Source organism: Pelodiscus sinensis, chromosome 22 (assembly GCF_049634645.1).
Source record: "Pelodiscus sinensis isolate JC-2024 chromosome 22, ASM4963464v1, whole genome shotgun sequence".
NCBI classification, from domain to species: Eukaryota; Metazoa; Chordata; order Testudines; family Trionychidae; genus Pelodiscus; species Pelodiscus sinensis.
Window position 1 is genome coordinate 10,167,074 of NC_134732.1, and position 13,093 is coordinate 10,180,166.

The following is a 13,093-nucleotide window of genomic DNA, read 5'->3' on the forward strand; positions in this document are numbered from 1 at the left end:
AATGTAAAATTTGAATCTACATTACTTGGCAATGTTCCTTATGGAGAAAGCAGTATGACTTGGATGTGCTGGTTGGGGAGTGATTCAGATGCTTGGAAGAGAAGTTGCAGAGAAATATAGGGTTATATTGTGCCCACCTATAGTGTCCACCACCCTAGGGTCTAAGTTGTCAATTAAGCACCAACAAAGTAGCATGTATCAGCAGGAGCAAAGACTCAAAGAGGAAAGAAATGCAAAGAAGCCTAAGTGAACTTCGATGGGATTTCAGGTCTGCAGTCTAGGGGCTTGATCAATTTAAGTCAATGAGAATCTTTCCATTGATTCCCGAGATTGGTCTAGGTACATATAAGCATGGTGTGGAGTCTTTGTGAGCGAGGGCATGAAAGATGGAAGTGTGAGGTTATGCATCTATTTCCCAATGGCCGTCCTTGAGGAGCAAAGGGGCAGGATTTTAGCAGTAGTGCCAGTCTGCCATAGGGCTCCAGGAGGGAGATGATGGTTTGGTAGTGAGGAAGATGCTAAGATTCTGGATCTAAAAGAAGTACACATGAAGGCTCTTGTCCTTCCTGAAGAGACTGTCTGTAGTCAAAATCATAGGTGAACATAGTTGGTAAGCCAGACGACTGTGTAATATTAAGGGGACATGTGAAGTGACTTCTCTCCGCTCTTTCTTACATCTCTAAAAACTGCAGCTGGACATACTGGTAGACCCCATGCTCACCTGTAGAGAGGCCCATGTCTGTTCTGTTCACAACAGGATGTTGTCAGAGACCAACACTGTCAGCATAAGTTCTATTTATTTATTTTATTACCCCGCTTTTTTCTATTAACGCCTCCTCGCCTTTCCCTTCTTTTTGTTTAAAGTGTTTGATTTGCAAACTCCCTCCTTCAGGGAGACTTCCTGGGCAACAGCTCACCTGGCTGAAGCCAACTGGCAAATAGAGTTTTTGCAGACAAGACTGGAGGGCTGGGTGGTTTGGGCAGCTTTACCTTCAGCCAACAGGAAAATAAAATCCTATTTTTGGAGAAAGATTCTGAAGACCTGCCAGGATTCTTTGAAGCAGCAGCTGCCAGATTGCCTCCCTTACTCCAGCAGAGGATTTTTAACCAAAATCAGATGTTCTCTTTTTTCTCTCTCTCTCACACACACACACTCTCTGAAAAAATCTAGGGGAGGTAAAAGAGTCAAAGCATCTTACCATTCCCCTTTGTTTTTTGAGGTTCATCAATCTTAGCGATTAGCTATGTTCTTGCTTGCTTGTTTTCTGGACCCATAGCAAGAAGGCCTGGTTGCTGCTTGTATCCCTTTCAGCAGTGAAAAGAAAGGCCCTGGTCTTGAGCCCTATTTTAACAGGCACCGTGATATAAACAGGAAAGGGGGGGAAATGGCATTTGTGTCCATCTGTCTGTATGAGCCTGATCATCCTCACCAGAACTCTTCTTTAGCCTGGCACAGAAAACTATGCCTTTTGCAGAGACGAAGGCTGATCCAGTGGTTATCCTAGAATGTTAAAGACACTTTCTTCCTGGGTAACTCAGTTACTCCTCTGTAAAATAAATAAATAATACTCCTATGATAAATAGCAGTTCCCTGCCTCACCTGTAGTGCTCAGATGCTACAGTCATGGGGGCCATATACATGCCGAAGACATCTAGATAGATGGTTTCCATTTCCTTAGGGCAATACCCTCTCCTGCTTGTATATGCGGTTTTTGAACTCCACTTCGGCTTGCTTCTTTCAGGGAGTTTCTCTCTGACAATGTGAAATCCATTCAGCTTTTTTTAATATTTCCCAGCTGCTAACTAGAGCCAAAAGTTTGGTCATACCTGACTTCAGCAGTCCATAGAGGAGCCCCATTGGCTCTTCTCCAGCAAAACTTGTTACTCAAACATTTCCCTCTTAGCTCTGCTGCTTTTGTTGCTTCCATCCAGTTCCACTCTTTGGATCCTATAGTTGGCAGGATGAATGTCTCTATTTTTTTCAGTGTGGTATTTCTCTGCTCAGTCCCAGTCCTCGAACATACTTTCCACTAGGAAAGCAAGCTGCTCAGGAAGCAAACTGCAGCCTGCTTGCAACATGCTCTCAATCCTAAATGGTAAGATTTTCATCACCAAAAATTATACATTTCTTTGCTGTCCTGAGGGACAGAGGAGGAGGATTTTAATTATATTAAGCTGGTTAGTCTTGTTCACAAATCTCTTGTCATTGACCCCACCCTGTATTTGCTTATCACCACGGCTATGAAGGAAGCGCTTTCTGCCTTTCCCACATCTCCATTGTGCTGTATCTCGTCCTGGCAGGAGTGTTGAGCTGGTGCACTACTCTTTGAGGACACTAGAGGGATACTGAGAAGAATCTGGGGAAGAATAAGAAGCAAGTAAAGTAACAAAATCTTCCTCCACTCCCGCTGGCTGCTTGTTTGCAGCATTTTGTCTGACTTGTGGCATTACCAAGGCTGCCCACAGGGTCAAATGGGAGGAGATTGGCTGCTCAGGTTGGGGGGAGGGAGGAGATGGGGAGGGCCAAACTGGGAAATAATCTTAAGTGGGAGTGTGGCAGCTAATGCATCTCCCTGAGTTTTAAAAAAAAAACAACAACAGACTACTGCAATAATCTACAACAGAGGTCCAAAGCACAGCTGCTGAGCCCTTAAAAATACCACAGTATTTGGTAAGCGTTCGAAACACTGTAGCATTGCTGTTGAAAGTTCTCGAGCGTTGGACCATTGCTGTTAGACTGCAGTACAGGGGTCCCCAAACCTTTTCATAGTTTGGATCATACCTCTGTAGAGAGATAGGCTTTAGGACCATCACTGCCTTTCATAGCTGCATGCATTTCCCACATCCATATCTTGTATGGAAAGGTACCACCAATACCACTGTTATTCCAGAATAAGATTGTCCACAGAATACTCATATTGATGCAGCTATATATAAAAAAGACAGTTTAACAATACTGATATAATTGTTAATAATTTCCTGTGTAGACACATCTTTAGCGAGTTGACCAAGGTCATATAGAATGTCTGTGGTTAAGCAAGAAATTGAACCTAGAGTTGTCAAACTCCCAGGGAGCACCCTGACCATTGGACCATCCATCTTCTTACCCTCCATGTGTCACTTTGAGAATTACTGCTGTAGTGCTTTTCACTTTGGGTGTGTCTGCAACGGGGAGGTGTGATCACAGCACATGTAGATCAAAGATAGCTTGAGTAGCAGCAGCAGTGAAGCCACAGCAGCATAGGTTAGCTCTGCCAATGCACAGCCCTGTGTACATGTTTGAGCAGCTGACACTGATGTTCCTGTGGCTTCATTGCTGTTAATTAGGCTAGCTCTGATGCAGCAAGATCAGAGCTAACCTGGGTACATCTGCACATACTACAATCATGCCTCCCAGTTACAGCACAGACAGACCATCAGAAGCCACAGTGCTGTTACTAGAGAATGCTATGAAATGTGCAGTGGTGTTGTTACCATATCATTTCTATGAGCCTTCAATTATCTGTTGCTTGTAAAATAATTTAAAAAAGACTGTTCCGAGGCAATATCATTTTATAGATCAAGCAAGACGTTCTCTGTGTTTTAGCCTTATTGGTTCAGCATGTACTAGAAATTTGTTTTTTCCTGTTTGTTGTTGTTTGCTTTTTTCAAGAAAGTCCTTTGATTGATTGATTGATTGATTGATTGATTGATTGATTGATTGTGTCTGCAGACATCAGAAAGCTGCTTCCTACAGACACTCACCACAGCTTCTGGGCCAGGTCTTAGGAGAGATACACAGTGCCCAGCTGGAAAGGTTCACAGCTTTTCCTTTTTCAGTGATTCCCGTAAAATCTGAAATTTGACCCCAACCAAGAAAGGGCTCATTTTTCACACTTTCACTAGCAGGTAATGAATGTTGCTGCTGATATAGCAGGAGGTGAAATCTTGGCTCCACTAAAGTCAATGGGAAAACTTTCATTGACTTAAATGGGGCCAGAATTTTACTCTAGTGTTTAAAGTTATTAGCAATCCTTCTAGCTAACTGTACTGGCCTCGGATGCAAACCCTTGGAAGATAAGTGAATCTTGGTGATGTCTTGTTTTCAGGCTTCTCTGCATTTTTTGCTATTGGTATATTATTATCCAAGTCTCACTCATGTCAGTTTCACTGGTGGAGGTTTCCAAATGGCAGGCTGCTGCTGGCCATCATACTCTGCTTTCTTCAGATTCAACTTTCCAAAGAAGCCTCTGTCCGTAGCATTCAGGGGAGCCATTCGGGTGCAGCTGTGCTGAGTGCCAGCAATTAAACTACCAAAAATCTTTGGTCTGAGAGGGAGTGTATGTGGGAGAGAAAGTGAGACACAGCTTGGAGAGGATTGCTATGCCATTATGTTCTGGCTCCCCAGGATCTAACCAAAGCCCATTTTTTATTCTCTTAGTGTCTGCCAGTCCTGTGTCTGATAAAATGAGCTGAACCAGCGTTCTGAGCCTGACTTTCACTTTCCTCAACGCTGCCCCCCATTTGTTTCTCTCTGAGACAAGCCAGCAGTGGAATGCGTACACAAAGAGGTTGCTCTCTGCTGAACTGGAGGAAATTGCTCTTTTTCCTCCTCTCGCCCCATGCTGTCATCCACAGCCCACAGTACACAATAATATTGCACACTGCCTACCGGACTTCCAATCGGGCTTCATTTGTTGGAGCCAGAAAGATGGATTAAGGGAGATGTATAGTAACATCTTATTTTTAAGAGCCTCCTTACAGCATGTGTCTGTCTGTGTAGGTTTTCCATATTGGTATCCATTACCATTGTATCTGTGCATACAGCAGGGAAAGGTTGTTTTAAATAACTTGAGCCTTTCTTTTTAAGCCTTAGATGTAACCACAAAATCAAGGGGCCAGATGCTCCATTAATCTCCTTGCATAAATAGCACAAAGTGTCTCACTATGGAGAATTCCCCTAGCTAAGGGGGATTTCTCTGTTGTGGAAAGCTGGTTGGCCTGGCTTCTGCACCAGTTGCCTCCATCCTGGCTGGCTTCATTTCTGTCCCTGCATTTCAGAAAGAGCCTGTCAGGGAAGAGGCTGTTAGACAGGCAGCTGAGTTGAGGTGAGGTGTATCATGGGTGAGGGCAGCAGGGATTCTGTGGCTGGAGAGATTTAAAAGTTTGGAAGAGAAATATGTAGGGGATTTGCTGCATATCAGGGTACGTCTAAACTACATGTCGACGGAGGCATGTAGATTTGTGTATTCGAAAAAGGGAAATGAAGCCGCGATTAAAATAATCGCGGCTTCATTTAAATTTACATGGCTGCCACGCTGAGCCGACAAACAGCTGATCAGCTGTTTGTCGGCTCCGGGCGCTAGTCTGGACGCTCCCCTGTCGAAATGAAAGCCTTTTATCGACATCCCCTGTAAACCTCATCTTACGAGGCATAAGGGGGATGTCGATAAAGGGCTTTCAGGTCGGCGCGGCGCATCCAGACTAGCGCGCGGAGCTGACAAACAGCTGATCAGCTGTTTGTTGGTTCAGCGTGGCAGCCATGTAAATTTAAACGAAGCCGTGATTATTTAAATCACGGCTTCAATTCCCTTTGCCTATCTGTCTAATCTACATGCCTCCATCGACAGAGGCATGTAGTCTAGACACACCCTCAGAGTGAAGATACCCATGCTAACGATAAAGGCACAGAACTAGGACACAGAAGGGCTGAGTTTAGCTCCTGTCTCTTCCACAGACTATGTGACCATGTGCAGGTTACTTATCCCTCTGTGCCTGACCTCCTCATCTCTACAATTGAACCAGTGATCCTTTCTTTCACCTACCCTCTGTCTTGTCCATTTAGATTATAAATGATTTGAGATGCAGTCTCTGTTAATCCATGTACTTACAATAACTCACATAACAGGGCCCTGATCTCATTCAGGCTTTTAGTCACCATTGTAATACAAATAATAACAAAATGCTGGTTATAGAACTTCAAGTTACTTCTGCCATATGACTAGAAATAGGAACGGCACAGTGAATCTTAACAGACAAATGTTAAAAAAACAACCATAATCAGTAGATTTTTTTTGCTTTTCTTCCACTGCTCCATTTTATACTGTTTAACTAATCTTTGGAACTCACTGCCTCATGTTATTCCTTTAGAATCAATTGGGGTATAAATGACACATGCATTTGTGCTGGATAGACAATAAGAGCCATCATTCTTCATATTTCCAACATGACCGGGGGTGAGGAAGATATGTCTCTTGTCTGGGATAGTGTTGCAATCAATGCATTAAGAATTGGCTTGTGACCTCCTCAAGATCATACGATATTGGAGACAAGACATTGGGGATGTCACGTCTCTCTCTATGAGGTATTTTCTATTAAAGGAACATGAACTTTGCTATACTCTTAAATACAGTGTTTGATCCTACAGGGTTGGTTCCCTAAGACACAGCAATTCTGATGTTTCCTCTAGCAGGCAGAATTTCCTCCACTGCAATGAATGTACCACACTGGCTTTTAAAGAAACTGCAGGGAAAAGAATGTCAGGTCTGATCCTGTGGGAGCAGATCTCAACTGCGGTTAAGGTCGGTGGGAGTCAAGGCCACTCTATGCCTGACAGGATCAACTCTAAACAAACTATCTTTCAAGCAACTTCTTCCCTTAAAGGGAGAAAATTCAGACAGGGCCGGCATGAGGCATGTGCTGTCGGTTCCCCCGCACATGCTTCTGTGCTTTATTATTGGCCCTGCTCCAGGCTTGAGGTGCTATGTTCCAGTGACCCTCCCGCCAACACTCCCATAGGGCTGTTTCCCCACCTGTGCCCTGCCCTGAACTTTGCTTCACATAGGCCCCTTGTGCAAATCCAGCCCGTGCCAAGCTGAGCCTGTGGAGGCCAGTGGAATGGGCAGGGCACAGTGAGTTCTCCAACCCAACAGACTCTGTCCCCCAGCGCACAAAGCCTGGCATCCCAAGCAGGTTTCCAAAAGGGAGCAGCCCCCCATAGCAGCCGCAGATCACCTGGCAACTCCTGGCAGCCGCACACTGGAAATGAGCTAGGCTGCTTGAGCAGCCCTGGGGAGGCCCAGGGCTGGACTGAACTGCGCTCCCTTCTGCCAGGGTATTGAGCAGTGTGAGATGCCACCCAGAGAGTGTGGCACTTGCCCAACCAGCACCTGGGTTTGTGTCCCTGCCGAGGTTCAGACCACGCAGCTGGCCACCCAACCCAAACTACACCCTGCAAATAAATATGCCAGCCCTGAATTAAAAGATGAAAATCAAAGGCCTGTACACCATTTAAAATAGGTGCATATGTGTTTAGGCCCCAGGCTTAGGAAAAACTATTTCACTAGGAGGGTGGGGAAGCACTGGAATGGGTTACCTAGGGAGGTATGTAGGAATCTCCATCCCTGGAGGTTTTTAAGTCTTGGCTTGGCAAAGCCCGGGCTGGGTTGATTTAGTTGGGATTGGTCCTGCTTTGACAGGGGGCTGGACTTGATGACCTCCTAAGGTCTCTTCCAACTCTAGGATTCTATGATTCAAGGATTCTATGCTTATGCTATGCTCAGGGGTGAACAGTGCCCTGAAAACTGCGTCGTGTAGGGGAGATGGGCTTATATTTCAGCTCTGCCTGTTGTTTCACTCCCACTGACTCCCTTCAGTTTCTGGCCTAGGGGGAGAAAGCTGTCTGTTTCCAAGTAAAGGTAGCTATAGCAATGGGCTTCTTCCAGTAGTATAAAGGGAGATTACTTCTCTAGAGAATGGCCAGCATGGGCACGTAATACCATGTGTCAGTGGCTATTGCCTGCTTTGGGGACACTCAGCTGATCCAAAGAGCTTGCACAAACAGTGATCAGATAAATCCCAATCCCACTGCATTTTAAAGGAAAACAACCCCTATCTTAGGTTGAAAAGGTTGGACTTTTTCTGCTCTGTCCAGGCTTCTTATAGCTCAAGTCTTTCTGGCTATGCTAGGTTCAGTCAGTATTGCTGGAGGTAAATGTCTTTGAGAACATCAACTGATGCCTAGGTTGCAGGGAGGGTCACTCATAGGGACAGGAAGGGGTACATGGGGCATCCCATTTAGCAATTAGATGTTTGGCAGGAGCACTGGGGCTCAGTACACCTTCCCAGTGCTACAATGAGTCACCTCCAGTCTTTGACCTAACTTTGTATTGCCTGAGCTACCAACTGGCTGGTGAAGTGAGTTCTCTCAGGGTACATCTACCATGCTTCCCAGTGCAAATAGACAAGCTAGCTCTGGTAGAGCAAGCTGTGTAGCTGCTTAAGCTAAACATAGCAGGGTAACTAGAGGTAGCAAGCTGCCCAAATACGTACCCCGAGGGTCTCGGTAGGTGGGCACTCATATAACTACACTGGTACTTGTGCTACCCCACCATGGTTAGAGCACCAACTTGAACAGAGCTAGCGTGTGTGCCCATGTGAGGAAGCCTGCTCCCAGCTACCGTGTGAACGTTCCCTCAATATTCCTGGCAGCATCGAATACCCCAACTTCTTTTTGTTACCCTCATTACCACTTCTCATTTAAACAACATGACAGGATCTTTCGGGTGTTTCTTCTTTGACATACACAGCACACTGCAGGTCTCTAGAAATGTTTAACCTCACAGGCAGCTCCTGCCTTTCTGGTTTAATACCCTCCTTTTCCTCTCTCTGCTTATATTCCAATAAAGACTCCAGCTTTAAGCAGCAATGCTTCCTCCTTTTGATCATTGTGACCCAATTTTAAAACAGAATGAAAACTGGCATGCAGCACCTAATTCTACCTTCTGTAGCACTGCTAGTACTTCTCCATAAGCTGGCAATAACCTATACAAGAGGCAAAAGTGTTTATTTCCCCACCCATGCACACACCCCTTCTGCCTTTGTTGGACCCTCTAAAGCCTTGTGTAAGCTCTGATATTTGTCTGTTGCTGTTAATGGGTGTTAGCAAAGAATGCAGCCAATCCAGGGTTAGATGTGGTTTAAGCTGCAAGAATAGACAAGGGTAAACCATGGTGAACAGCTGCGTAGGGTTCAGCCACAGCTTCTGAATTGTTTTTTCCTGGGCTATCCCATTGCTGACCCTTATTGTGTTCCAATTGTTGGTGCTTGGGTGCTTATCATAGTAGGGTCTGGGCTAAAGGCTTCTCTGTTTGCCCTCTGATTTCTACCTGTCTGAACTCATATTGCTGAGCGGCTGAGTTGTGCAAAGCATGCTGCAAATGTGGCCTGTCTTGTCAGCAACTCCTGTTGGCCTCTGGACAGACTGAAAATGTGTTCTCTACCACATGGCCGTATAGGGCGTCTCCAGTATGATGTTGGCATTGGGAGTCATTTTAATTGCAGTCTTTAACTTCAGCCTCCACAAGTGGCAGTCTGTCTGTGCTCAGACCTGCTTTGTAACCTGCTGGCTTTCAAAACTCTGCACTGAGCAAAACAGGAGCAGCATTAAGTTGTCTATTTTCTTTTTGCAGTATGTGCCAATAACCAATGTTTGTTTGTATTTGCCTCCCAATCTCAGGGTTTTCCTGGCAATTTTGGTGAACGAGGACCTCCAGGCATAGACGGAAACCCAGTAAGTTGCAAAGTCCTCAGTAGAGTTTTTGTTTCTCTCTTGCTGCTCCATTTTACACCATTTTACTGTGTCGTACTAGATGCCTAGAATCTGAAGGGAGCTCTCTGCTGAGGCTGTCTGAGGAGTGCAGAGGCAACTGTCAGTCTATTTGTTGTTTTAGGTTCCTCTGAAAACTCCTGCCTCTTACACAAACTGCTAGTTCCAGGTCACTGTGGTGTCATCTGCATCCCATTTCTCCCTCTCTCCCTCCATCGCTTCTCCTTCAACCCTATCCTATTGAGTATTTTCCTCTCAGAAGGATATAATTTTAGGAAAATAACTTATTTTGAAATAATAACTCCGGAATAACTATTTCAAAATAGTGTGTCCAGCATACAGGGAAGTCTTGAAATTTGTCCGAGGCAGGCTCCCTTAATGTGGATGCACTAGCTCAACTTAGAGCCCCAGGAAGCTCTGGGGAGTAATTACCATGAAGGACTCTGGGGAGTAGTTATTTCAAATAGCAGCAATGAAGTGTCCACACTACCGCTATTTTGAAATACGCGTTATTCCTTGTGGAAAGCAGGAGTTTTTATTTTGAAATAACCAGCCCATTATTTTGAAATAACAGGCTTGGTAGTGTGGACACCCTGCTTGTTATTTCAAAATAAGGGGAGTAGACCAGAGCCTAATGTGAGGATGTTGCTCTCAACTGACTTGACGCTCAACTATCAATATTATCCCCTGTGACTTGGTCAGGTCTACACTACAGTTGAAGGGCGGCTTAAGGTACACAGTCCAGTTACGTAAAACAAGTAGCTGAAGTCAGCATCCCTTAAGCCAAGCTTCAGCGCCATCCTCGCAGGCGGAGGTCAATAGGAGAAACACTCTTGTCGACTTCCCTTACTCCTGGTGAGGAGTAGGAGTTCCAGCGGTGTCAGGGATGCCTTTGGTGTTCGATTTAGTGGGTCTTCATTAGACCTGCTAAATTGAACAACCGAAAATGGACCACCCGCAGTGTCAATCTTCTCTGTAGTCTAGACATGGTCACGTGACCTTAGGGCCTGATCCAGAGCTAAATAAGGTCACTGAGTCAATAGAGAGACTCCCCATAATCTTGGGATCAGGGTCTCTGTAGGCATCATAGGGAACTTGGCCCCAAACTGGCAGGTGACATTTTGGCTTTTATAGCTACTCCTGGTTTCTCCCATTTTAAAAATCTAGGTCGCTTATTTGGTCTGATGTTGCTGGCAGTCGCTGCTTGTGGGAACTGCCGGGGGGGGGTCTGGGAGGCTCTATGTTTAACATCAGAGATGAAGCAGACAATTTGTTTGCTAAGCTGCTTCGGGGAACAGCATATGCCCATTGTTAATCCGTTCTATCCTTGGAGTACAAGGGCTGCCATTCAGAATCCTAGAATCCTAGGGATGGAAGAGACCTCAGGAAGTCATCAAGTCCAGACCCCTACCCAAAGCAGGTTGAACACCAACTAAATGATCCCAGCCAGGGCTTTGTCAAGCTGGGACTTGAAAACCTCTAAGGATGGAGATTCCAGCCCCGCCCTAGGTAACCCATTCCAGTACTTCATCACCCTCCTAGGAAAATAGTTTTTCCTAATATCCAGCCTAGACCTCCCCCACTATAACTTGAGACCATTGCTCCTCGTTCTGCCATCCGTCACTACTGAGAACAGCCTCTCTCCATCCTCTTTGCAACCTCCCTTCAGGAAGTTGAAGGCTGCTATCAAATCCCCCCTCACTCTTCTCTTCTGCAGACTAAATAAGCCCAACTCCCTCAGCCTCTCCTCATAGGTCATGTGCTCCAGCCCCCTAATCATTTTGGTTGCCCTCCTCCGGACACTCTCCAATGCATCCACATCCATTCTATCTGAGAGAGGCCAGGACTGGACACAATACTCCAGATGTGGTCTCACCAGTAATGAATAAAGGGGAATAATCACTTCTCTAGATCATTCAGCAACACTGACTCTTTAGCTTGTAATACAAAGTACAAGGCATTGTTCTTCTGACGTCCTCCTTTCTACTACATCTCATTTGCCTGATGCTGGTAAATGAGTGAACATACTGCCACTCACCCCTACCCATCAGATCATTAATAAATGTGGATCCAGAATACTTGGAGGAAGCTCTAAGATCTCCTCTCATTTAACATACATTTTAATACCAGTGCAAAGGAGTCAAATTGCTAGCTCCGGACCTTCCATCTGTGGAACCAGTACTACACAGGAACATGGCTTCACATCTCCTTGCTCTCATGCTGCAGCCCTGTCCTGAAGTAAGCATTTCCAGACCACTCACTTCTTGGCCTCTCCTGTTTTCAAATGACCCTTACTGGGTTTTTAAGAAGTGCACTTGTCCCACAGGAATTGGGTTGAGACCACCAATTCATTTTGTATAAACTACAGGTTGGACCTCCCTGGTCTGGCACCCTCCGGACCTAACTGTTCCCGGATAAGGGATTTTTCTTGGCTAGGGGAGGTCATTTCGCCTCCCCCTCCCCCCCCCTCCCCCCGCTGGCTTCCTGGCTCCCTGGCTCCCCTGCAGCCCAGGAGAGCTGTGCTAGCTCATGGCCCCTCCCCAGCCCAGCAGAGCCACGCACTGGTTCCTGGAGCTCTTGTACCCTCCCAGCACAGCTGAGCTGCACTCGTGCACTGGCTCCCTGCCCCCTTCCTCGCAACCCAGATAAGCTGCACAGATCCAGCCCCCCTCGAAGCCCAACGGAGCTGCACACAAGCTCCCAGCCCCCACTGCCCTGCAGCGCGCTGGGACTCTCAGATCCTGGAATATCCATCGTTGTGTCGGACCACAGATGTTGCTGGACCAGAGAATCCCAGATTTTAGAGGTGCACCCTGTACTGAACAACTGACTGTTGGTGCCTTTTAATCACTGCTAGAGAAGAGCAGAACAATTTATAAGACATAATGTGTTCATCGGGGGAGGGGCGTTTCCTGCTCACAAAATATTTCCTAGCAGAGTGTTGACTTTCTCAAAAGCAGTGCTTTTTTTTGTAAGAAAAAAGGTGCTGGTACTCCAGGCTCAAACTTGTTGAGCAAAAAAACCCAGAAAAGTTATTGAGCAAAAAAAAAGGGAAAACTTGTTGAGGAAAAAAAGCCATTCTGGGGGCCAAAATGTGGTCGCAGCTCCTTTAAGAGCACCAAAACGCCACGCTGGGAGCCGGAAAAAAAGGCCTTGCATCCCAAGCAGCCTTCCGTCAGGAGACGAGCTGCCCCACGAAAACAGGTGCCAGTACGCAGGGGGGAAATGCTATTCCTTTTCTGTGTGCTGGAAAAATAGGTGATGGTATGCCGTTCTGGGCCGTACTGTTACAGAAAAAGCACTGCTCAAAAGTATTAGTTATTCATGGATGTCTTTGTCAATTCCCCTCCTGATTGGTTCTTGGCTGCTCTTTGAAATACACACTACACTGGTTACTTTCACAAGTCACCTGGTATTGTTTTTTTCCCTGATTGGATGATTCGTATACGTAAGCCTTACAAGCGCACATTTTGACATTTCCATTCAGCACGTATTGAGCATAAAATT

General features: G+C 45.8%; 1 protein-coding gene across 3 annotated transcripts in view; it reads left to right on the top strand.

The window, feature by feature from the left end:
* COL27A1 (collagen type XXVII alpha 1 chain) overlaps positions 1-13,093 on the top strand; it is a 305,308-nt gene that overhangs the window by 99,610 nt on the left and 192,605 nt on the right. For all 3 annotated transcript variants that reach the window (XM_014580186.3, XM_014580187.3, XM_014580190.3), the window contains one exon: positions 9,497-9,550. In XM_014580186.3, coding sequence (XP_014435672.2) covers positions 9,497-9,550 — 54 coding nt within the window. The remainder of the gene's footprint in view (positions 1-9,496; positions 9,551-13,093) is intronic.